At 35.1% G+C, this 26,048-nt stretch overlaps 2 protein-coding genes across 2 annotated transcripts in view; one reads left to right on the top strand and one right to left on the bottom strand.

Moving 5' to 3' along the window:
• Positions 1–10,448, top strand: part of LOC149415951 (serine/threonine-protein kinase ULK3-like) — a 28,426-nt gene extending 17,978 nt beyond the window's left edge. The window contains exons 7-11 of the mRNA XM_089642013.1: positions 891–1,043; positions 1,401–1,550; positions 4,210–4,621; positions 6,664–6,848; positions 8,667–10,448. Of these exons, the coding sequence (XP_089498139.1) occupies positions 891–1,043; positions 1,401–1,550; positions 4,210–4,621; positions 6,664–6,848; positions 8,667–8,783 (1,017 nt within the window). The 3' untranslated portion in view covers positions 8,784–10,448. The remainder of the gene's footprint in view (positions 1–890; positions 1,044–1,400; positions 1,551–4,209; positions 4,622–6,663; positions 6,849–8,666) is intronic.
• A 114-nt stretch (positions 10,449–10,562) lies between these two features.
• The window catches only part of LOC149415946 (partner of xrn-2 protein 1-like), a 597,347-nt gene continuing 581,861 nt past the window's right edge, over positions 10,563–26,048 (bottom strand). Inside the window, exon 2 of the mRNA XM_089641527.1 lies at positions 10,563–11,723. Within this exon, the coding sequence (XP_089497653.1) occupies positions 11,585–11,723 (139 nt within the window). The 3' untranslated portion in view covers positions 10,563–11,584. The remainder of the gene's footprint in view (positions 11,724–26,048) is intronic.

The following is a 26,048-nucleotide window of genomic DNA, read 5'->3' as shown; positions in this document are numbered from 1 at the left end:
ATGATTTTATACAAACAGGTTAAATCGGAAATGATTCTACGATCAGATAATTTTATTAAATTTAATAAACAAAGTACGTTATCGTAATTTAGGTTTTCTCTAGGAGTGCCCATTTTAAAATTTACATATCTTAAAAATTTATTTTGGATTCTTTCAATCGCATGTGAATGAACCTCATAATTTGGGGACCAAACCGTGGAATTGTATTCTACATGACTCCTTACTAGTGACATTATCAACACACTTCTGGCGTAAAGTTCTACCTTTTACGCCTGTCCTACTTGAATGGCTGTAAAGGCATTGCTGTCCGATAATTCTATATTATCTTCTATTATATTGTCCTCTTGTCTCTTGTCTAAACTAAACACTAAACCTAAATCTATAGAATGAATAGTAAATCCTCAAACTTATGTCACCGGAGATGCGGAAATCTGACTGGTGAAAACATTTGAAGATTTCGCAAATTGACAAGTTTGGTGTAAAAATGTGTAAATTAATCAAACTTTGAAGATTCATACAAGTATGTAAAGATTGAGTAAACTGACAATTTTGTTTCAAATCTATATACCCTAAAGTAAATTGACAGGACTGATGTAAATATGTGGAGAATGAACAAAGATTCGTGCAAAGTTGTTGATTAAGTTAACTGATAATTTTGGTTATACTAAAGTAAATTGACAGGACTGTTGTAAATATGTGGAGTTTGAACAAAGATTCATGCAAAGTTGTAAAGATTAATTAAACTACTGACAGGACTGGTGTACCAACATATATGTGGCAAACTGACAAGATTGGCGTAAATATGAAAATCAAGCAAACTGACAGGACTGGTGTAATTAGTGTTGCTGTCTTATGAAACAGTTGCAAATGTAAAATTTCCTTCATTTCAGATCCCCGCCAAAAGTAAGATATCGGCAGACTGTCGAGACTTGATGGAAAATCTACTCCAGCATGACGCCAACGACAGGATTAGTTACGAAGACTTCTTTCAACATCCCTTCCTGGATATGAAGCACATGCCCAGCACAGAGAACTACAAGAAAGTATGGAACCGTGTTCCCTTTAGCCTCACGTAATACCCCAATTTCCTCATCTCTGGGTATGCTGTGTGGAGGGTCTTTTTGTGGAAAGAAGGGATGAACCTGGGTCTTAAAGAAACTTGAGAGTTGTAGGAGGGAGGTAACGAAGCCAAGCTGTTGAACGATTCGTAGAAACGATCCATTATCACACTGTGTACAAAAGTTGGGCGCATATTTTTCGTATTTCCAGACCATGCACCGGTGAAGAGAGAATCAAAGACAGCTTTTCTACCCGACGTCTGTTCTCTAAGAAGTGTTGGTTATCCAATAAATCGTACCCACAACAGCCTCCTAAATAATACAATATATTTCTTTTTCCAGGCGACTGATCTAGTTTGTTCAGCCATAGAAAAAGACTCGCGGCAAGATTACGAAGGGGCGTACCATCTCTACTGCGAAAGCTTGAGGTACTTTGTCCCCATGGTTACAGAAGAAAACAACGCACTGAAGAAAAGTGAGCTGCGAAATAAGGTAGCCAGATATATTATTACGAAACGCTAAACTCTGATTCTCGGTTCGTTTCAGCTTTTGAACTAGTTTGATCGGCAGAAAAGCACAACTGTCACGTTGTTAGCTTATTTTTTTTTTTTACAATAACTCCACGCATGATACACACTCCACGCCTATGTCATCTTTAGGGATGCTGTGTGGAGGGTATTTTTGAGAAGAGGAAGGAGTGAACACGGGTGGTGAAGAGAGCCTTGTTTTAGGAGGGAGCAAACACAGAGGCTGGCTAATCGTTACTAGTCGTAAAAACGTCCCACTCTCATGTTACAAAATGTTGGGCGCGCGTTTGGTTTCCGAGTATGCGCCAGTGCTGAAGGGATCAATGATGTTATTTCCTCGGAGCATCTTTCATTGTAATACCGGTAGAACAAGGACAGCATTCCCACCTGACACCTGCGCTGTAAAGATTGAAATCCATTTGTTAAGATGGGGAAATCTATCAAATGGACCACCCGTCAGCCGTCAAAATTTTTACAATAGGACAATGATTATAATTTGTGCAAAAGCTGTAATGAGCCGAGAATCCGAGAATAGCTGTTTGTTCAAAAAATCAAACAAATTAGTCTGCAGAGTTAAGTATATTTAGTATATTAAGTATATTTAAGGAAAAATTCAAAATTGCGCTGATCAGCGATCCTGTCGTCATCAAATGAAATGAGATCAACTTTTGGTGCACTGCACACATGCATTTTTCTGGAATTGGATAACATTATCTCTAAATAGTATTAAACAAAGTCACTATCCGCATCTGTCTGTTGGTGCGCTTAGTTCTTCTAAACTATGCAACTGATTTTGACAGGGTTTTCACTATCATTTAGAGAATTTCTTCCGGAAGGTTTATGTATACAGGGTGTATCGGCACGTACCCGACAAACTTTAACCAGCTATTCCTTAGCACATTTTTTTTAATAAAAAATTTACCATTCATATTTTCACCACATGTCACCACTGTTTTATCCTTTGTCACAGTTTGAAAACCCATCTGGCAATATTTTATTCGAGTTTTGTTGAATAATATACGTACGTACCTACATTGGCGCGCTTTTACAATCACAACGAAATGGCACGTCACCATTCGTCTCATTTTTAACTATTATTATTTAGTGTGTACGAAAGAGCGAAGACGCTTTTTGACACACTTGCTAATAACAGCTGTTGAACACGAGAAACAATGCCAATGACAGTGACGGAGTGTGGAATTTTTTATAATTTTTTATTTTTAATTGAAAAAAAATGTTACCGGACAGCAAAGTGCCCATAACATTTTTTACTCCAAATGTGCTAAGGAATAGCTGGTTAAAGTTTGTCGGGTACGTGCCGATACACCCTGTATAATACATGGATATTATATTTATTTAAAGTAGAGAAAAGTCAAGCAAAGCTGGGTACACGTCAGCTAGTATTTTATAAATAAAAATTTACACTAGTACAAAATAAATGTCAGTATAATCCAATTAGATTTTGGCTTAGGTGTTAGCGTAGTTGACTTCAGTCCCTTGGGAGTATGGTTCAATCCTCGGTCAAACAAAAAAATAAGTTTTTTTTACTACATCTAGATAATAGATATATTATATTAGAAATAATTTTAGGAATAAATCATAAATCCTTTGAACAAACTCTGTTAGAAATTTTGTAACTTCTGAATAATAATATAGATCAAGGCTGCCCAACCTTTTTAACAGTTGGGCAAAATTGACGATTTAAAAGTCACTGGCGGGCCACTGACTACTGACGGTTCCTATTTTTGTTGTTACCTATACTTTTTAATGTCTTGTTTTATGCAACAAACAAATTAATAAACATATTGAAATTTTATTGTCGTTTATTGAAATAATAAAATAAATAGTATCTACTGCCAAATAACGAAACAACATTTTATGTAACAAAAATCTAAATCCAAGTAATTGGTACAATCAATGTGATTTCTGACATTGTTATTGAGCTTCTCTTTCAAATCTTTTGAGTATGGGAAAAATGTCAATATTTTCGTTGGCTAAACACAGTCGGAAGTGAATAATCTTTGCCTTGTAATTTGAGATTTAAAATATTGAGATAATTGTCGATGTCAACAAGAAATGCAATATCACTCAACCAGTACTTATTCTTGAGTAAATCGCTTTCCGAAGGTAACGCCCCTTTTTCTTCTAAAAATTCCAACACCTGCTCTATCAAGATGAAGAAATGTTTTAACATGTTGCCCCTTGAAAGCCATCGCAAAGCGCAATACAGTTGTAACTCTCCAAATTCGCTGATTTCTTCTTCAAATAAAACTCTGAATTGACGTCTGTGAAGAGCTTTTGAACGAATGTAATTTATGCAGCGTACTACCGGCTCCATTATATCATTCGACTTTATATCCTTTGCACACAACGCCTCCTGGTGGATGATGCAATGATACGAAAATATTTTTCGATCGAAGTAATTTTCAAATTGGCGGGTGTTTTGAAAATGGTTCACGCGGGCCACTTATAATTCGTTCACGGGCCACAATGTGGCTCGCGGGCCTGGGGTTGGGCAGCCTTGATATAGGTGGTGTCTTTTGTTCCTGTTTTTATCGCCTACCGATATAACTTTCTCAGTCCCTACCTTTTATAATATTAAAAATATTTTCTATTATTTCTAGGTTAAACGCTACATAAAACGTGCCGAGGAACTAAAACTATTCACAATCAGTGAACAAGACAAAAACAGCAAAGCGAAATACTCACAGGGTTTAGCAAAATGTTCACAAAGTTCAGCACACTCTTCGCGGGGTACAGAAAAATGTTCACAGGGTTCAGCAAACTGTTCACATGGTGTAGTGAATTGTTCGCTGCATCCCGACAGCAGTGAAACAATCGACCTGACAAAAGATTCTCCTGACGCCACAGTTTCCATTGGCCGTAAGAATCTAGTGACGTTTAAGAAGAATCAACCAGAAGATTCTGTCGCTAAAGGCAGAGAAGATATCGCTACAGTCAGTGAAGAATTATCCGTAGAGAGTGGACTGTTAAAGCTGCATATGGCTGCACATAAAGAAAAATTCGATGAACTATGTAAGTGATATTTTAAAAAATTAACTAACTCACCGTCACGCCGTGTTTTTTTATTATAAAATGTGACCGCGCCGATTGCAACGCTACTTATATCGGACAGACGGGAAGTTCTTTCTCAACTAGATTCAAAGAACATATAAGATGTTTATTTATTTGTAAGAAACAAACAGCTTTTACATAATATACAATGATAGATATAAATATACAAGTTAACTGAAGTCAAGCCACAGAAGTTTCTTACGCTAAAGTTCATTGGAAATTAAGTTTTAATATCTTAAAATTAATTTGGTGTTAAAGGAAGGGGAGAGGAAGAGGAAAATAGAAAGAGGATAGGAGATGCTCGCAATACATTCCATACTCTCATATTAATAATCGATCGTACGCATTACTTCATATTGATATTTCTTTAGGTTATTACCAAAAATGTCAATGCTGTAAAATTTTGTATTATATTGTGCACATATACGAGGAATTGGGGAATTTTTTCGAATGTTTGTTCTACACGAGGGTAGATAAAATAAATCAGATTGTCGGGTTGATCTAGACGGAATATGAAGATTTATTAAATTGGTAAGTTCTGGTGAGTCCAGACCATTATTTAGGATTTTAAACAATAAGATTTGATCAAAAATTAGACGTCGTGTTTGGAGGGAGTTATAATCTCTTAGTGAATAATCACGTCCCGCTTGACAACGATGTACTTAAACCCTTACACATAGAAAGAAAGGGCCTTAGATTAAATTTACTTGAACAATTAGAAATCAATAAAAGAACCAATGACCCTAATATAACATTAATTAATAAAGTAAGGAAAATTACTTACTCCCCGCTTCTAAGTATGTTCACAAAACATAAACAATATAACACATTTATATAAATTAATAACTGCTACATCATTATTAAACAATTAAGATAACATTAATGTGCGGAAAACAGACTTCAAAATACCCCCACAAAATATGAAATCTATTGTCACAATTATATTATCAGTAAATCAGTTTTACCAGTAATAAATCATTTTGAATTGGGAGGGGGTAAAATAGAATCATATAAATAAGTCGTCTAAACGTGGTTATAACCACAGTTTGAAAATGGCCTTGAAAGCCGAAACAGCTGTAACTATAACAATAACAAAAAAATATTTGCAGAATTTAATAATAATATTATTTAATTTGATTTACATTAAATCTTTAAAAAAATTAAATGTAGTTTGTCGTGTAATATTTTAAATGAAGGAGCCATCAATAACACCCCTTGCGTAGATGGCGATAAGGTTTAAATTCCCGCTTAACACCTTCCGCCTGTTTTGATTTATGCAAGAAAAAACATGGCCAAAAAGTGCCTTTTATTTTATTTTGTGGATGTTCAGGCATAAATATTTAATTTTTTTCCAATCATTTTATAAATTACTTAATTTTCCACATTACACAATAAAATCATAACTGAAAATGGGTTCGCAAGTAGGAGATTTTGAACTTTAAATCAATTTTCATAGGTCTTATACATTATTTTTTTCTGGGCTTATAAAAAGACTTCTAAAAAATACTCGATTATTTCAAAGGCCAGGATGTATTCTACTCGCAGTATTTATTTAAAGCATCTGAAACATTTCTAGGCGACCAAATTTTCAAACCAAAAACACATGATTTTGCATTACTACGTAGTGCATCGTCTTAAACACAAAAACAATAAATACTCTGTATATTATATTCTTGGACAGCTAAAATTACACCTTTTACAGTAAAAATTCCCCATCGCTGACGAGTTTTGTCCTCCATTGAACTCGACCGCTTTGTTAGCGGGAAGGGGAAATTCCTCCATCCAGGTTATATGGTTGTCATCCGGTGAATTATATAAATCAGCATATTGGTTTGATGTTTGATGAATTTAGAACAGCCACTCGTAAATGTCTCTAGATTTTTATTTATTTATTACAGACGCCTCCACAGCCAAGACCTGGGCAAAGCACCTAATAAATCACGTTTATTTAACTCATTGTGTATTTCATCTTCATCTATCTATCATGTTCCCTAACGTTCCAGACGCCCTCTGCTCGACCTCAAGTTCGCTGCGCAGCGGGCTGGAGGTTGGCATGTCTGCGGAGATGTACGTGTCAGAGGGGCGCACTGAAGATGCCCTAAGACTATACCGGGGAGCACTGGCCACCCTGCTGAAGGCTTGCGGAGCAGAACCTCCAGGACATAGATTCAACTTGCTGAAGAACAAGGCAAGGAAATCAACCACAGTACAAATCCTAAAAAAAATAGTCCATAAAATTGAGCCCTTAGGCGGAAAAACAATGTTATGTGAAAAAGTGGGTTCGTAGTGACCATTTACACATTGAAATTCAAATAAATTGATATATAGATAAGGTATTTCAATTACAGACAACACGTTTTATGTAATAATCAATTTTAATCAATTCATTCGTAAGTTTTGAGTACAATACATGTAAAAGAAAGAAAAAAAGAACACAGTGTATACATAAATTAATATTTTCTCATTTCATTAACAAAATTACACAAAAACAGATTTATTTCGATCTTCTTCTTTCGTATGGTGGGGGGGTCAGAGGGGAAAATCTAGGTCTGCGAGCCATTCTAAGGCCTCAGGTGTCGCCATGTGAACCTCATCAATCCCACCGGGGAATGAATGGAGCGGGCATTCGTTGACCACATGTACCAGGTTTTGCGAGGCAATGAGAACCCAGGCTGTCTCTCGGTGGGGTCCTGTACGAGATGGGCATTTCCCACGTTGGCCAACTGCCCCAGAGTAGTGTGTTAGCTGCCACACACAACGGTAGTGTCCGCCGCGCTGTTCGCGATGCCACCAGCACGTTATTGTTACCGCGCGTGTAGGTAGTGCAGTGATTGAAGAGGATACCAAATTAAGTGGGCCTTTAAGTACAAACTATGCCACTATTTAAAGGGACGAAGACCGATAGGTCTCCCGTCCAAGGGAAATCGATAAATATCAGGGAAATATTGTCTGGATTTATTTGGATAACGCTGTTTTTCCGCGTAAGGGTTCAATTGAAGACCTCAGCGGCGGTTCTCCACAGGGCGACGATGAGGACTGACCCATCCAGTTGTACCGAAAGCTGCTAAAATGCATTCAATGCCTAGTCTAGATCAAAGTTAATGAATTCTTTAAATGTAAAATTAATTAACATTTGCAGAAATATGATTTAAAGTTGATTTCCGATCATTTTCAAGCGACAGGCGTCTGCTCCGCGCCACGTCTTGTCTTGCAGCTTTCTCATTAATAACTAGAGTAACTAGCTAGAAGCTAGAACTAGCAACTAGCGACTAGTGACTGGCAGTGTGAATCGAGTACTTTGATGCATTTTTCAGTGCGCAGAACGTTGCGCACAAGTTGGGGACAAACCGAGATGTTCCTTTAGTTTGCTTTCTCAAGTACTCTCTGTTACTGCACCCATGTCTTCTATAATACAGGGTTTTCCAATAAGAGGTGTTATTTTGAATAGCCCGCTATTTCGGTAGATGTTACTTTTAAAGCTGTCATTTTTTGACATTTGACAAGTAGAAACTACGCCTTAATAAAAATGGAACGATACACGCTTCAACAACGCATTGAAATTGTTAAAATTCACTTGAGTGAATCAAATGCAAATCATCTTGAGTAATGAGGCCCATTTCCACATCGGTGGCTTCGTCAACAAGCAAAATTGTCGCATCTGGGGCTCGGAAAATCCAAGAGTTATTGTTGAAAAGCCTCTCTATCCTCAACGTGTGACTGTTTTGTACGGTTTATGGTCCGGCGGAGTCATTGGACCTTACTTTTTCGAAAATGAGGCTGGAGCAACAGTTACGGGGAATAGATTGCGCTATCGAGAGATGATTAATGATTTTTATGGCCGGAATTGGATGGTATTTATTTGAACAACGTTTACTTTCAACAAAACGGCGCTACGTGCCACACAAGCAACGAAACCATTGATCTTTTACGATTGAATATCAAAATAACACCTCTTATTGGAAAACCCTGTACTTTATTCTATTAACAAATTATATTTCTGTTCTAGATCGACGAATGGTTGAGAGAAGCAGAAAGCATCAAAGCACTGCTAGAGTCAAAAGGAATCCAAGACCCGACTTCTGAAGAAGATCAACAATCACATTCGCAGTGTAGAATCCAATAGTGGGGCGTAGACAATGTAAACAAATAATTCAAAGTTACCGCGGACATAAAAAACCCTGAATGGAACAATTCGAGAACCATTTGAAGCTGCGGTGAGGGGAAAGATAAAACCAAAATGCCATAACCTACTTAAATTTTTGAATGACTTATGACAGTAATGGTTCATTATACATCTATTCAAAAGTTAGTCATACAAGATGGCTGCCAAGCAATTTCCCCTCATCCTAGATTTGGCTTCAATGCCATTCGTACAAAACCGCACTAACGCTATGTCCAGTGCTTTTTAGGTCCATAAAATTTACAGTCCGTCAAGAAAGTGTAGACATTCAATAAAATGGAACAATTTTTTTTCAGTATTATGGCAACACCGATTTTAGAACAAATTATAGTAGATTTAAATTTGAGGTTATGCTTGATTGCTAAATCTAACAGATTGATATTAGACAGATCTATACAGGGTGTCTGGAAACTCGCAGTACAATCGAGAAACTGGTGAATCTACATCACACGGAGAACCTGAAAATTTTGATTGATTTAGTATTACAAATCGACATATGCAATTAAAAATTATAAAAACAAGGTTTTTCAAGTCACTCAATGACGGTTTTTACCATGTAAACTGTAATTACTGATTTACACAAAACTAAAAAACATATTTAATTAGACAAAGGTATTATAAAAGTTATTGCCACTTTTTATATATGTAAATAAAAATGTTTGTTTGTTCTTCACCGATTGCTTTAAAATTTTGACACAACGTTGCATACGAATACGCATGTTTTTTTATACACTATATGTATGTCACCTGTGATAGATTAAAACATGCTTTGCTTATAAAAACAGAGCTATCTGTTGGATAAACATACTTTTTTGAAAAAAAGTGCCATATGTTGAACGTAAAAGCAACACAAGCTTCTGTACGTGGCGGGGTACAGTAAAAAATTGATGAATATTTTTCAAGTACTAATTATTGTTTCTTAGAATTACTAGTGTAATTACCCTACAATGCTTCACTATTGCTAACGAGTTTACTTGATTATGAGTAACGTTTTCTACTAACCCGTTCTTATCCCCCAGTATTATCTATTATGAGTATGACGTTTGCGCTTTTTAAAGATATATATTATTTTTCCTTTGAGTCATCTTCGTGTTGCCATTTTAAACCTTTTAAACAATCTCCGCCCTCCATTTTTGTTTATAATTTCTTGACAGACGTTTCACAAATGACTTGTTATTTATTAATATGTTAATTAAGTATTAAAAAGTGCCTTTTTGCCAATGTATTTTGAAGCACCTAGCTTTGATGTATTCTTAGTGCAAATTTGTCAGGCTTTTAAGAACATGAAAATGCCAATTTATTTATTTATTAATCTTAAGCACCGAATAAATGAATTCTGGCTATGTCTGTGGGCCTGAAGTAAGGTCACAGACATTCAAATCAATAGACAACTTTCAATGATTTGTCAATAAATGAATCTGACAGTATACAGGCAACTCACATTGTAATATCACCATTCGGTCATCTAAAATAAAATCTGCTTACGAATTACTAGTCTTTTTTACAATGTCACCCTTGCAAAGTGATGAAAAAAAAACTAGTTTAGGTAAGTTTATGTTATTTTTTTTTCATCACTTTTAATGACTTAATGTTACCATGACACTGTTAGGAGTTTAATTCCCATCCAAGTAAGATTGTTCCTTTACCAAGCCTAATCTTAGCCATAAACCAATGAAGTGAAAAAATTGAGAAGAAAATGAATTACAAATAATAAAACACAAGTTATAAAAAAAATCTTTATAGTTTTATTTTAATATGTTTTTTATAAATAATTTTAGATCAATTTTATCTGATGAAATGCAGACATGTTAGCAAGGCTATATTTGAAAATTACTCGACATGACAGGAGAAGGAGTCAGAACAATTTACAGAGTGTTACCTGTCAAAGTGACAGATCCCATATAAAGAAATGATATTCCGCGGCAGTTCCCCAATTGATCTGAATCCCTCTCCTGAGGAAAATTATAGCGTAGTGTGTCAGACCAACGTATAATACGCATATGCCAAGCCCAATTTATGCGCAGATAAAATAGCGTAGTGGCTAATCCCTTCCTTAACCAGCCTCACAACACTGCCCAACAGTGTGAGGATATAGTTCCCCTACACGGTGCAGACAGAGGCACTCTAGTTAGGTGTAACATAGGTAGTTAGATCAGGTAATGTTAGGTTAGGATATATCATCATATATAATAAGCGCAGATTACATATTACACTTCGTTTTACGTCTGGGGACATGCACAAAATAGGTTATTAAGTTCTCAGTTTGGGTTATTTAAATAATTTGTGCGTAGATTGAAATGAAACCTTTTGCTAAACGTCGCTACATAGTAAAAAAAATCCAAAATGGCAGCATTTTTTAACTTTGAATAAAAATGGAAGTCTTGATCACTGATACAAAAATTTTACCATGCGCCAGCTGATTCTATTTTCGTAATAACTTACTTGTTTTAAGCAAAAACATATATCTTAGTAAACTGTACCGTCTTGCAAGATAATGTGCTATATATTTTTAAAAAAATTATATAATCTACCATATGCAGTATCCCCAGAATGCAAATTTCAAAGAAATGATTTTTTTAATTATCCTTATATTTTACCATCTCTCCCGATGTAAATACTTATTTCTTGTAGTAATTAAGTTGGAATGAAGTTTAATTTCCATAATCTGTGCCTATTGAAAGTTTGAAGGTAAATATTTAGCCAATTAATGAACTGTCAGAGAAAATATCGAAGCGATTGAAGAACTATCGTTTGGCCTTGGCCTGGGCTGCGTCACTAGCTTGAACAAAAGTCCTCTTCAGTTTAGACTCCCGTTTCTTCCGGAAGTCAAAAGCCACATCCTTGGACAGCTCAGCCACCAGGCGCATTGTCGCTTGCGGATACCTAGAACCAGCAAACAAACAAACATAAGTATAATTGTTTTATAGTGATTTGTTTTTGGGGTATTATGCTGTGTTGCGTTACCTCATTCTTTAGCCAACATTACGGACAGCATTACACATCTGCCCTGATGATGGACACTGCAATGCTGTCCGAAACGTTGGCTAAAGAAGGATGTAGCGCAACATGGCATAATACCCCAAAAACAAATCACTATTTATTTATTTATTAACGGACATCGTCCAAATTACAAAATAATAACACAAATACAGTAAAATGAAAAATACAGGATTAGACCAAGGTACATGAAAGCAAAGACATAAGGTAGATATAATATAAGAAAATAAAGTGACAAGTCGAATCAAGTCAAGAATACGCCGTGGGTCAGGACCACAGGACACTTATAATATTCCGTCACTTGTTTAGCGACTGGCAAAAATCATTCAGACTTATCCCAAAAAAGTGAAGGTTTTGACTTGAGTTGACCAGTCTACACATTCTGGACAATGGTGAATAATATCCATAATTTGTCGAATGATGGTTGAGGAAGAGCAGTTAATTATTTCTGAGTCTTTGCGAAGGGATATTGAAGGGAATGAGTTGCAGTAGAGTAGGTGAATCAATAATACCATTTATAGTTTTGAAGAAGCAAATGAGGTCATTTCTTTCCCGACGGACTTCCAAAGGAGAGAGGTTTAGAGTTAATTCAATTTCATCATATGAGTATTTGCCTTTTTCTAAACCTAGCCTCCTAGCAATCCCTCTTAAGAACCGATGTTGAACAGATTCAATGCGTCGAAAGGAGACCAGATAACACAAGCTTATTCAAGATGGGGGCGAACCAAGGAGCAGTAAAGAGTTCTAAGGGTATTTACGTTTTTGAAGTCCGAAGTGATTCTAGTGATGAAACCAAGTAGTTTGAGGGATTTATTAACGATTGCAGTTATGATAATATAATAATATATAATACTTTTGGCCATGAAAATCTCAAATCATAAGTATAATCAAATTACAAAACAATAATTTACCTCCAAAGCACGAACTAAAACTGCTTATCGAGTTATACATAATAGTGGAACACTTTTCGACGAGATATTAATAAGTAATAGCGCCTCTAATTGTATATCCCTATGATGAAAATGCATTATTTTCCTTTTTAGGTGACTGAAATAGTTGTCCCTCAATTTTATCTGATTGATGTAGTGTTTTTAAAATAAAATGTGCCTATAAACTGAGTATCTGTATATTTACTGTAGTTTCTAACGTTTTACCGGCAAGGAAGAACAAAGAAAGTTACGTTATAAATTAATTATTAACCCTAGATAACTAATCGCTCGTCGAGGCGACGACGCGCTACTCGGCGAAATTCTAAATCACCTACTTCCCCCCGCTCCCCGACCTTGACTCTTTCATTACCTTCTGAATTGGAGTAAACAGTGCAGCATGTGACGCGATTGCGGCCACACGCATACTAGGACGTGTCCTATGACCGTCTCGTCGTCCGCTGGACGAAAGTTTAGTTATAACAACAATTTTTATTTTTGGTAAAATTTCGATCGCGCTGGCCTCGCTTATTATGAATATTTTTTAGATAAAACCTTCGGAGATAGGAATAAGACTGAGGGCAATTAGTCCGACGGCTGGGATGAAGCAGGACGGCAAGCAAGCTGTTTAAAGTGACGTACCCCACAAGGGAGGAATGGGACTCGGTCCCAGGTCCAAACTCCAAACAGGAACTAATCTGGTTCACAGACGGGTCCAAGATGGAGGAAGGAACAGGGGCCGGGGTCTGTCTACAGGGATCTAAGAGGGAACTCAGTATACCTCTAGGAATGCACTGCACTGTGTTTCAAGCTGAGATGAAAGCCATCTTAGCCTGCGCACAGGAGAATATGAGTATCGGGTACAGAAATAAGAACATAAATATATGTTCAGATAGCCAGGCGGCCTTAATGGCACTGGAAAGTAACCGATGCGACTCCAGACTGGTGATGGAATGCAGGACTATCCTTATAGAACTGGCGACCATCAATAAAGTAACCCTGCTCTGGGTACCAGGACATAAAGGTATTGAGGGCAACGAGCGGGCTGACGAACTAGCAAGGAAAGGGGCGAAAGCACCACTTGCGGGATCTGAGCCGGCCGTAGGAGTAGCAGCTTGCCACACCAAACTACATATCAAGAGGTGGGTCAAATCCCAACACTGGAAGGAATGGAAGAAGGCACCCGGAATGAGGCAATCTAAAGTACTCATAAACGGACCGGACCCTAACCGAACCAGGCAACTACTCGATATGGACAGAAACTCACTGAGGGAACTGGTAGGACTATTAACGGGACACTGCCATCTCAGGAGACACATGCAACTGTTGGGAGTGGAAAACACCAACATCTGTAGGAAATATAGAGAGGAGGAAAAGACTCCAATTCACCTATGGTGCCAATGTCCCGCTCTGCTGGGAATAAGTCTCAGATACCTGGGAAGACACAGTGTGGAACCAGAAGACATCGCCACATATCCAATGACAGCCCTGGTGAACTTCATAAAACGGACCGGGTTACTGGCAAGGGAACGAGGTAAAATGGGAGATAGTACAATGGGCCTATGGCCTAAGTGCTCGCGGGGAACGTAAGTAAACCGCCTCCGACTTTAAAAAAAAAAAAAAAAAAAAACCCCTAGACCACGGAGGCCGTAATACGTACGATGTAAGAATATTTCACATCACGCATGTACTGACAACCGATAGTAGTATATTAGCGTGAGGTACCTTTGTACTTGTGCATTGTTTTCAAACTTCCAAAATATTGGATGATTTATATAGAGCTGTTTTTGTGAAAAATCAACTCAAGGACTCTGTTTGTATATTTTAAAGTAATACTTTAAGTCAACTACAAACTAAGATAAAAGTAAAGTATTTGAAATCTGAAAATCACCTTGTATATACAATTTACCACTAATTGGCTAATTGAACAAAAAATACCTCAAACTTATGGGAGCCGAATTATTCAATCTCCAGACGATATGTTCAATATCCAAAATAATCATTCATCATTTTCAAGCCATGTTCAACGTCCACCTTTAAAGTCATTATATGGGCATATTATAGCTTCAATCTTCGAAAAATGATCTTTAATAATTTCCTGTTACACATATGTACTAAACGAAATGACCAAAATCGAGAATTTTTTAGAATTTGCCTGTAAAAACAAAAAAAAACGTCTCCTGTAAAATTTGCTAAATGGTCTATTGAACATACAAGAAGGCAGCGAACTATCTGGAAAAGTTCCCTCTTTAAGAGGAATCCCGGTAATTCAGAATCTTATTTAACCTTTCCCTTACTGTCCTAAAAAAATACACCCGTTACGGTGCTGTGTAGTCAATACACATCTTAAAATAAGCGATTTTAAATCGGAAAAATATGAATATTCATAGCCAATCGCTTATGTTTATTATATTTTAGGTCAAAAGTGATAATAATTGTAATTTAATAGCTGAAAACATGAAAAAACCATCGGCAGATGCTAAAAAAACGTGCGAGGAGTGCTTATCTAACGACGGTCCGTGACCGAATGGCGGCTGATTCCGCTGATGGGCGCTGGACTACACGCATCCAGCTTTGCCTGTTTACGCTGCCAGTCTTGCAGGGGTTTCAAACTTAATTTTTTTTTTTAAATGAAATAAACAAATGTGTAAAAAGAAATATTATATTGAGAAATTAATATTAAAAATTCCACATGCATTATATTTAAATATAACAGCAAAATTATGTAAGAACAAAACAATACAGCGAAATTAAAAATAATAAAAATTTAAAACCAAATATATAAAATTGTTAATCTAAATTGCATCGCAATTGTGACAGGAAATATATATTTTTTCTTTTCTGTGGCTTTTGCATACAGATTTTTGAGAAATATGACAAACTATGGTGCTTCTTTTTTTGTGTTGTATGGGCAAAATCTGCAAATTTTCGACGGTGCTCGGGACACTAGTACATTGCTTGAATCACTCGTAATATCATTCGTAACAGCAGTTGCGGGTGGTGTTTCTTGATAATATGACAAAACTGTCTCGAAAGCATCTTGTTGTTGTTTGTGAAATTTGACCGTGCTGTTTTTTCTTTTCATTACATTGGGCTTAGCCAACTCTAAACCTAGCTGTCTTATGAATAATTTCCATTTACTTCTATTATTTTTTTTCCACTCCGGATACTTTTGAATCCATAATAAATATGTGTTCAGTGCAGCCATGTCTAACATTTCCATGAACAAGCGAAACGGCCATCCTCTTGTCGACCTTACACACGAATACTCGGAGGTCATTTTGTCCCCTGTGTCAACAGCACCTTTGGTTTTATTGTAATGTAAAATAATATCTGGTTTTTTTGTATCGGTTTGGCTTATTTCATTTCCAAAGAATTGAGCTGATAAGAGCAAAACTGCTTTATTTTGCTGAGGCACACATGATACAAGTGTTTTATTTGATGTAAAACCAAACTGGCTACTAAACAATGGCCTTTCTTTTGATGGCAAAAACTATTTAGGGATTTCCCTCTTATTTTTGCGAAGAGTTCCAGTTATGGTCAGATTTTTAGACAAAAGATTGTCCGCCAGTGGTACTGACGTAAAAAAATTATCTGTGGTTATGCCTCTATTGGTGCCATATTGAGGTTCCACCAATTCCATAACGACACGATTGCCTTGATTTATTTCTTTTTTATTATTTATCATACCGCTGTATATTTGCATGTTACATATATATGCGGTTTTAGCATCTGCAGCGATCCATATTTTGATGCCTTACCTGGCTGGCTTTGACTTCATATATACCCGAAATGGACATTTACCTTTAAACGCCGCCAAACGCTCATCCACGGTTATATCAAGCGATGGAGAGTAATTTGATTTACACGCATCTACCAATTTACTGAAAATCGACTTAATTGGCTCTAGCTTGTCTGAAGAAGCTTCAAATCTCTCTCGTCTTGTATCTCTATTATCAATATATATATATGTTTATGGTATATATATACCGTTTATATTAAATAAATCAAAACGGATCTGACTATAAATATTTATGAACCTGTCTCGAGACATAGCTGCCGTGAAAAACGGCTGACAAAATGGACTTTCACTTGTCCACAACTCATTCAAACTTAGTTTTCGGGTGCGCTTCTGCCGGAAGCAAGCATTATACCGATGAAAGCATATAATTCATCTTCGGATAATTGCTCAATCATATTCCCGGGTAAACGCCTCAATTGACGATTCGTTTCTTGGCATATTTCTGTCACCATATCTTCGTTTATAAATAAAGCAAACATTTCTCTTATTGTGTTAGCTAATAAACTACCATTTTTCAGGCCGGAAGTTTCATTGACAATATTGCATTGCCGACGTCTCGATGATGATGGTGGTAATATACTCCATTCGAATCCGTGTTTTGAAGCTAGTATTTCTCCCTCGTCTTCATTTTCACTAGTCGATTCCGAGTCCGATTCTTCTAAATGTTCAACCAAACCTTCAGTATCTGATATGTCATTGTTCATTTCAAACTCGATATCACTATCATAATCAAGTTCTTGCGCTATTTTCTTCTGTTAAATTTCTGTCAGTCATTATTCTTCCTGAAAATGGAAAGGTTTTTGTAAATAATGTAAAACGCAGTATTGCTTAACTGAATATTATAACGAATAAGAAAAAAAATCTAAAATGTGAAATAAATATTCAAAAATAAATCTTAGATCAATGATTAAATGACGAAAGCGCACGAATAAATTGTTACGTAATACACACTTTTCAATACTATAATATAAGGTAATAGTATAACACAGTATTCGGAAATAAATGAATAAGTACTTACAAAAAAATATTAATTTAATTATCGAACGGAAATAATGATTCACTTTAGTACCCCTGCACAAGTTGGTCACGAGACGAAGCTACACAATGCGGCCTTAGGTATCGATGGTCTAAATAGAAAAATAGAACTGGGGACAAGTGGATTTCTCATGTGCACGCATAGCGAAGTAAAGCGGGACATCAATAGCGTGTCATTTCCTCGCACACTCTTCGCGTAGCAATGGCACACGGTTGATTGTATTGGTGTATTTGTTCCCGATTTCTTACAAAAATCTCTGATTTTTAATTGAATTTGAAAACTATGTTAAATATTATTTTTTAATTCAGTGCATAAATGTATAACGGAGGAATACCTAAAATCTGAACCCAGAATTTATTATATTTATAGAGTTATTAAAGATATTAGAAGCAATGTGTAGTAAATACACACCACAGATGAGGAAAGGTTAATAGGTATTTAGCCCAATTATTGCTATTCCGCTCTGTGCTACGGTCAGTCATCGTGCTGTAGATGTGTGAGTTTGCGAAGCTCGTATGCGCGTTGGTGGCCCACTCCGCCGAGAAAGCCCGCCAAATAATTATTCCTTTGCCACTCCGCTTTGTGGTATCATATTACATCGATGTTTGCCGGCCGGAGCGGCTAGTCGCAAGTCACAAGTCGCTACAGGACTATCTGCATGTGTGTAGAGACAAAATAACAATCAATTTCTTGTGACGGGACGTTCCATCCTTAGCCACCTAAATCAGCTATTATATACATATTGTCTTTGCACGGACAAAATATCACGCAAGAAATAAAAGCGCAGATACATGAGCCTCAGATGACATTTTTTAATAATTGTTCGAAATCTATTCTGCCTAATCTAAAAACCAGTTTTAGACTGAAGGAACTAAATAGGTACATTTTCGTAATAAAATAGGAGACCTAGGTACATTATTTCATAATTTATTGTATTGCTCTTACTTACTTGACCGGTCAGTGGCTGAGTGGGCATCGCGTTTGGGTCCCACCCGGGCGTCCCATGTTCTATTCCTCGGCTGGCTAAGTTCTCCATCACAACACAAGCAATATCTTCCGCTTAGTGTGGTGGTAGTAGGAGTTTTTCAAATGTTAGGTTATTCGTAACCCGGGAATGTTTGTCTTTCTTTTAAAAATTAAAAAAAAATCTTACTACCCATATAGGTACACCTACTAAAATATGTAGGTGCGTACATTTGAACTGCCTCCATGGTTGAAGGGTAAGGCTCTTGGCTACGAATCCGCAGGTCGCGGCGTGCGCAAGTAAATTTTATTAAATCGTTTTGCTAAATTAATCAATTAAAAATAATATAAAATACTTGTTTGGACAGATAGTTATCTTTTTTGTTAATCAAATCTTAACTAAACCATTCAAGTTGTTTGAGACAGGGAAAAGTATTAAAATAATTTTATTTTTTTTATTTTAGTAAAATTCCTGCAATCAACAGGTTTTAATTCCCTTGCGATGTTTATTTGGCCAAAATGACCAATTTTTACCACATAAACATCGCAAGTGACCAATTTTTTGTTCACTATTTTGTTTTACGAATCTTATTATTGTGTTTTGTTAATAGAGCCAACGCCAATGCCATTCGTTGAAATTTTTAAAATGACATGAAAGCCATAACACCCTTGCCAATCACCACACTGCAAATCGGATGGTGTGGAGGAAACCTCCATTTTTTTCCACTCTACCTCCAGACATGTCGGGGTTCTGAAAATCGGATCATGAGTAAAAATGAACTAGTATTTAAATATCCATGTAACTCGAAAATAATATAAAATGTCATGACTAAACGACGCAACTTTTCCTACTGTGTTTTGTTATAACAGATCACCACGCAAATGGCATCTTTTTAAAAATATATATTTAAAAAAAAATTAGTAGCGAACCACTTGGGGTGACCTATGACAGAGGTTATCCGATAAATGGTTCCCGGGGCGGCGGTACCCATAACCACCTCTCAAATTGAAAATTATTATAGTACTTGACGTATACAAATTGAATTTGGTCCAATTTTAGTAAGATCGGCAAGTATGGTATACTCGAAATAAGTCACTAAACCAAAAAAAACTAATAAAATATATCAATAACTCGGGAAAAGACAACACTAGTGCACCGAAACAATTCGATATACTACGCTACATCACTTTGCTGTATATTTATTTGTCGAAATAGAAGTTAAATAAATAAAATAACAATATACATTATAGGTTATTGAAGAATTATAATATTATGCTAGTTACCCAAAAGTTATTTTAAAAAAAAATATCCATTTGAGTGTTTTGTATCCAAATTGGCAATACGGAACGAAATCACCTCGGCGTCGGTCTGGCCGTAACGGATGTTTATTTTTACAGATATAATTTTACGTAAACATATGAAATTAAAGTAAGAATATCGGAATACTTCACCAAACAAACACAAAAGTGACCAAACGGAAAAAAATAATAAAAAAACATCGATTACTCGTGACAACACAACACTAGAATATCGAATATCGATTTATGACTGCGTGACATCACTTCGCACAAATACATACGTATTTATCTAAACCCTGTCCCCCCGACCATTACCTCCCGAATACTGAGCGAAAGGGACACATGCAGCTCGGGCTACAAATACCTAAATGAAATCTTCAAAATCGAGGTTTTGTATTCCCCATTTTTCTCCTCCAAAAGTTAACCGATTTTCAATTTTTTTTTACCAACTACATAAGAAGAAACTATTCTATGTCGGACCGTTTGGCTTTTTTTCAAAATATATTGTCTAGTTTGTAGAATGAACGTCTTTTGACTGCGTTTAAATCAGGCAATTTTATTGATTTTTGGAAGGTCATAACTTCTATATGAAGCAATTTATCAAAAAAAAACAAAACGTACCGACACGCAAGTCGCCGATATATATTTTATGTTCAAAAAATATTTACTCTAGGGATAAAATCCAGAAAGATAAATGGGGACTACGTTTGTATGGAAAAATCAACGCCCGGTTACGTCTTAAGACACTGATTAATTAACTTTGATAAAATAGGAACCAATTGTGTAGAGAGACTTAGAACTGTCTTACATTTGAGTGTATCATAACCAGCGATTGCATTTAGTTTTAAGGATTTTATTATTTTACCTATTTCTAATTCCGTGGTAGGTTGAAGATATAATGATTCCATGCTATCATGCACTAATGTTATGTCATTGGATAGATTGTGTGTGATTTTGTTGTGTATATTATTAGCTAAGGAGGAGCCAATGTTACAAAAGAAATTGTTAAAGTGGTCGCATATCTCTACGTTGTTTGTGATTATTTCGTTGTTAATGATTAATTTATTACAAAAAGTATTCAAAGTATTCGATTGGTTCTGTATGATGTTGTTTATTAACTTCCAGGTTTTTTACTGTTATTTTCGCATTTTTTAAAAAGATCAACGTAGTGTGTTTGTTTTAAGTTTAGTTTACAAGATTGTCATAGTTTAATACCGAGTCTTCATTCATATTAAGATGAAAGGGATTTTGGATGATATCATTCTTTAGATTATCAAAATCAATATGTGTATATTTTCGGGACGACTTTATAGATGTGTTTTTAGTATATGTGTGAATTACATCAAGGAGTAAAATATTGTGGTCGGATATTGAATTATCACAGTTCATTAATGAGTATTCTAGTTTTATGTCGGTGAGTATATGATCAATGATTACATTTCCTGTCTTGGGCTGGCATTTCCTTCCTGGAGAAAAATTACACATCCCATAATTTTGAGGTACCGGTCCTTCCACTCATTTGACAGCGCGTCCAATTTTTGATGAATGGCGTCAACTGCGAGTTTACTTTCATTGCGCATTGTTTCGAGTTTCGACTCAAAGATGTTAATAAGGGAGTCTGTGTCACTGTTTATTATTGACTGGTGCGTTGCCAACGGTGAGTCCATGGGGCCAGATTCAGTCAATAGAGGTGATGATGGTGTTTTCTTCAGACTGCAAACCATTCTGCGAGATTTAGACATTTTGGTTATTTAATGTTTTTCCATCGCCAAAATGTGCAAACAAAAATAAAAATAAAATATTTATTTTTATTAAATGCCAGTAGGATTTGAACTGAGGTTCTCTGAAACTCTACAAAGTAATGGCGGGCGCTATCACCACTGGGATAAAAGCCGCTTTTGTATTTGGGTAAAATATTTTAGTAAGAATCGTGTTGGCACTAGGATGTTGTGTATTTATTTAGAACGGCGCGTAAAAAAATATTTATATTATAATCGTATTTTTTTTTCTTGGAATTTGTGGGATTCTAACTGGGGTTCTTCCAATCTCGGTGCAGGTTTAGCGGACGTTCTCACCACTGGGCTAAAATCCGCATGTGAAGTACCGTGAAATATGTGTAATATGAATTGACTTAGCACAGGTATTATAATAAGTAAATGAATGTTTATTTCGGCGACAACACTAACTGTCACTTCACAGAACTTGAAATAAGAATAAGTACGACCGTTTAGGACGGGTTGTTTCGGAGAATTTGAACAATTCATCAAATTTCAATGTTCATTTCCGGGTTCTGTGAAAGTCCTATTCAAGTTCTGTTATTATATCATTATAGGCTAGTTGCTTTACAGAACTGAAATAAAAACAGAACTTGAAAAAATCTTTCGCACAACTGAGCGTTGAAATTTGATGAATTGTTCAAATTCTCCGAAACAACCCGTCCTTATTAGACATAAGGTGAGTTGGGGTAAGAGCACTGTATAAAATGAATAGATGAAGTTTAAAGTAATCCCATACGTCACAGCATTATCCCATCGCATTCAAATTTTTACACAAGGAATATTAACTATTCCTTAATCAAATTGTTTTATCGCAAGAAGTTAATCTGCTGTTTTTATTAGATTTTTAAGTATTTAAAAAAAAAGGTCTTGATAGATCTACTTACCCCGGAGGCGGGGTAAGTGGATCTAACCTCAATATTTTGATTTTTGGCTAAATGAATAAAAATGTTTAGTTGCCAATCCAATCAAACGCACTAAACACACAATTTCGCCATTTAAAAATAATGAATATAGTGGAATATATATCATAAATCAAACATTATTTGGCAGATTGGGGTAAGTGCAACATTTTATGACTAGTGATGGGGCAACGAAAACAAACTTTTTTTAATGTATTAGTATTATTTTTCACAATATTTACTAACAATGTTATAATAATAATATATATTTACTAGTAATAACTGAACTTAATATGTTTTTATAGGAACTAATTTTTTGGTTACTAGATTTAAAAAAAATTATACAATATGTGGAAATAATAACGCCTTTGCGGAACCTTTTGTTTCCGACATTAAAATGATAAAAAATAAAAAAATAACTTTTCTTTTACAGGTAAGAGTTTATCTCATACAAAATCCCTTATTGAATGAATATTAAAACCATTAAAGGACATTTTGAAAACGAATTCTCCTCTTCTCCCAGTTAAGGGGTTTGACAAAACAGATATAATATCTGCGTTATAAATATCGGATACGTCATCACCTTTCGGGAATGAAAATACGTTACGATTTTCTCTGGTTAAATGTGAAACCCTTCGTACATATTTGACTGACTTCTTATATTCATCATTTTTTATAATATTTCCTATGTAATGTTTGAGGCTCTTCTTCGCTATAAATTTAGTAAGTATCCAATCACCAACTTTTGTCTCAACGTTTAAATTTGGTTGTAAATCCAGTTCTAGCAAAATGCCATTAATGTCAATAGACAGAACATCATCTAAAAGTACGTTATTTTTATTGTCTTCCACGTCTTCCATTAATAGATTTTGGAAATAGTCGCTTTCATCTTCAGAACTAGACTTCCAATCAGATTCGCTGACAGATGTTTCGGACGCGAGGCTAGGCGTTTTTTTGAGATTTTTTTTTTATTCAATTTTTTATTAATCACTTTAGACTTGCTTGAACAAATTTTCTTCTTCGAATAATTTAGTTTATTTTTTAAACGCTCTACGACATCATCATATGTTATGACCTCCGCACCATGTGCAACTTTCGTCTTTTTTACTTTAGCAGGTTCGTTTTTTTGTATAGATCTCAGCATAAGCTCTTCAAATGATTGTTTGACCTTTACAGAACACAGAAAATCTGAATTTGCTGTTTTAATTATACGGTCTTCTAAAATTGTAATCTTCTTCAACGGGTTAAGGGAGTGATTTTTGGTAGTACATATAAGTTGAAGACTCGGAATACTGAATTGGGTCATTTCCAACATGTGATACAAATTGTTCTTTAAAAGGTTTGACTTATTTAGTAATTTAGTAAAGCTACATTAATGTACTTACAAACATGGGTTATTTTTGTTAATCTTTGTCATATTTCTAATGGTACTAATTAAGCTTGTGTTTCGTTTTTTTAAAGTAGTATGCACATCACTAGTAACATTTGCGTCCATACAAAAATATCAGGGGGATGTGGATCTACAGTTTAGTAGCACTTACCCCAGCTTGATAATTTATGGGGGAAGTGAATCTAGTCTCATAAATCACAATTCTTTAAGATATTCATAATGCAAATATATACACATCAAACCTCAATTCAATTATAGAGTACTCACCAATTTGTAACTTCCTAGAAAAAGTTTTTGTCAAGTTATAGATAAATGAAGGCAGCACTCACAACTCGCACGCAGACTAAAACCAACTGCCAAAATTTGAAGCTCTCTTACAACTCTCTGTGTTTATGAAACAGCTCTATCTTTATGTCAGAATGAGGATTTAGCTAATTATATTACATTCTCATAGATGGCAGCGCTTGAATATTGTATTCAAAGAAGTTAGAAGGCCTGGATGAACTTCCCCCAAAAATTCACTTACCCCAACTCACCTTGGCTAGTTCGCTTTACTGTTCAACACTTAGAGTAATAATATACTATTACTCTAAGGTTCAACAGGAAATCATTTACCGATACATTGATTGATTATTATGTATCCTAGACCCTGAATGAGGGTGATTTTTAAAGAGCGATTTTTTGTGGTGCTTTCTGTTTGAACGTTGTTGAAAAAAGCACGAACAATTGGGCATTTTTTAAAATTATTTTTATTATACATTATACACTTTAAAAATTAGGTAAAAAGTCCCGATAAACTGCTTTTTAGCAGTTTGTCTAACGGGTTCTTTACATTATAAATCTTTTAATATTGAATTTAAAGTTACATTTTTACAATTATATGTATAAAACAAAAAAAATTACAGAAATATAGCAAAACTAAAATTATGAAAAACAAACATATTATTTTTAAAAGTCATTAGAATAACATATCAGTGTAAGCTAATACAAATGAATTCTTTCAGTAAGCCAAGTCTTCAGAAAGTTCACCAATTGTTTGTTTTTGGCATAGTTTTTAATTTCAACAGGTAACATATTAATAACAAGTGGGAATCATATACTTTAACGTTCTTGATTTATAAATATTCGGGCCAGCAGATCTTTAACCTGTTGACTGTGGGAAAACCGGAAACTTGAACACAAATCCCAATAAAATATGTAAACAAAATTTAAAAAAAACATTGTTTCTAAAATAAAATTTAGTGCAAGGAATTTGGACACTGACCTTTATACAGTTTCTGTATACTTAAGGCTTAAAATCGCTTTCAAAACTAAAGGCAAACACATTACTATCCTATTAGTTGTTAACCCTTAATTAGGCAAGGATATCAAAAATGAAATTTTAAAAGATAAACCGTGTTATTAGGATTCTGGGTCTAAAACAGTTCTTAAAAAAAAGCAATAAAATAAGTAGGTTTTTAAATTATCAGTAATATCAGAGTTCAAATGTAAACTACGGCGAACAACGCCAAATGCGGTTGGTAAAGTTAGATTTAAACGAAAAATTGTATACAATAAGTAGTTATCAGTATTTACTACTAATAATTACAAAACAAGAACATTCCAACTTTTTTTAAACTGAAAGAGTTTTCGTTTTATTCGAATAAAATTATAGATTATATTGGAATTGCAGCCTTTCGAAACCCCACTTTAGAAATTAAAAAAAAATTCTAAGGTTAAAGTTTGTCGGTTCTGTTTTGTACGGAGAAAAATACTTACATTTTAATGTATCTGAGAGGAAAATCAGTGAATTCAATGGAACTTTTTTCTGTCTGCCCAGGTAGTACGTTCTCGAGCGGTTGAAGTACCTAGCAGAAGTGTAAACCAATTAATTCTCGTAGGTACAAGGTGCGATCTCTACAGGGTAAACAGAAAACAAAATGTTCTAGAACGCACTAGTAGCTGTGGCTACAGTTTTACAATTTTGACAGTGAATTAAGAAGTGTAAAAATATTATTTGAAAAATAATTAAATACATTACTGTACACATATTCATATATATTTTGATATATTGAATGATCTTTTTTACACATACATTTACATTTAAGTACACGTACATTTAAGTTTAAAAATAAATCA

Source organism: Hesperophylax consimilis, chromosome 17, assembly GCF_061612785.1.
Source record: "Hesperophylax consimilis isolate HC1 chromosome 17, BYU_Hcon_1.0, whole genome shotgun sequence".
Classification (NCBI taxonomy): Eukaryota; Metazoa; Arthropoda; class Insecta; order Trichoptera; family Limnephilidae; genus Hesperophylax; species Hesperophylax consimilis.
This window is presented reverse-complemented; position numbering and strand designations above follow the sequence as displayed.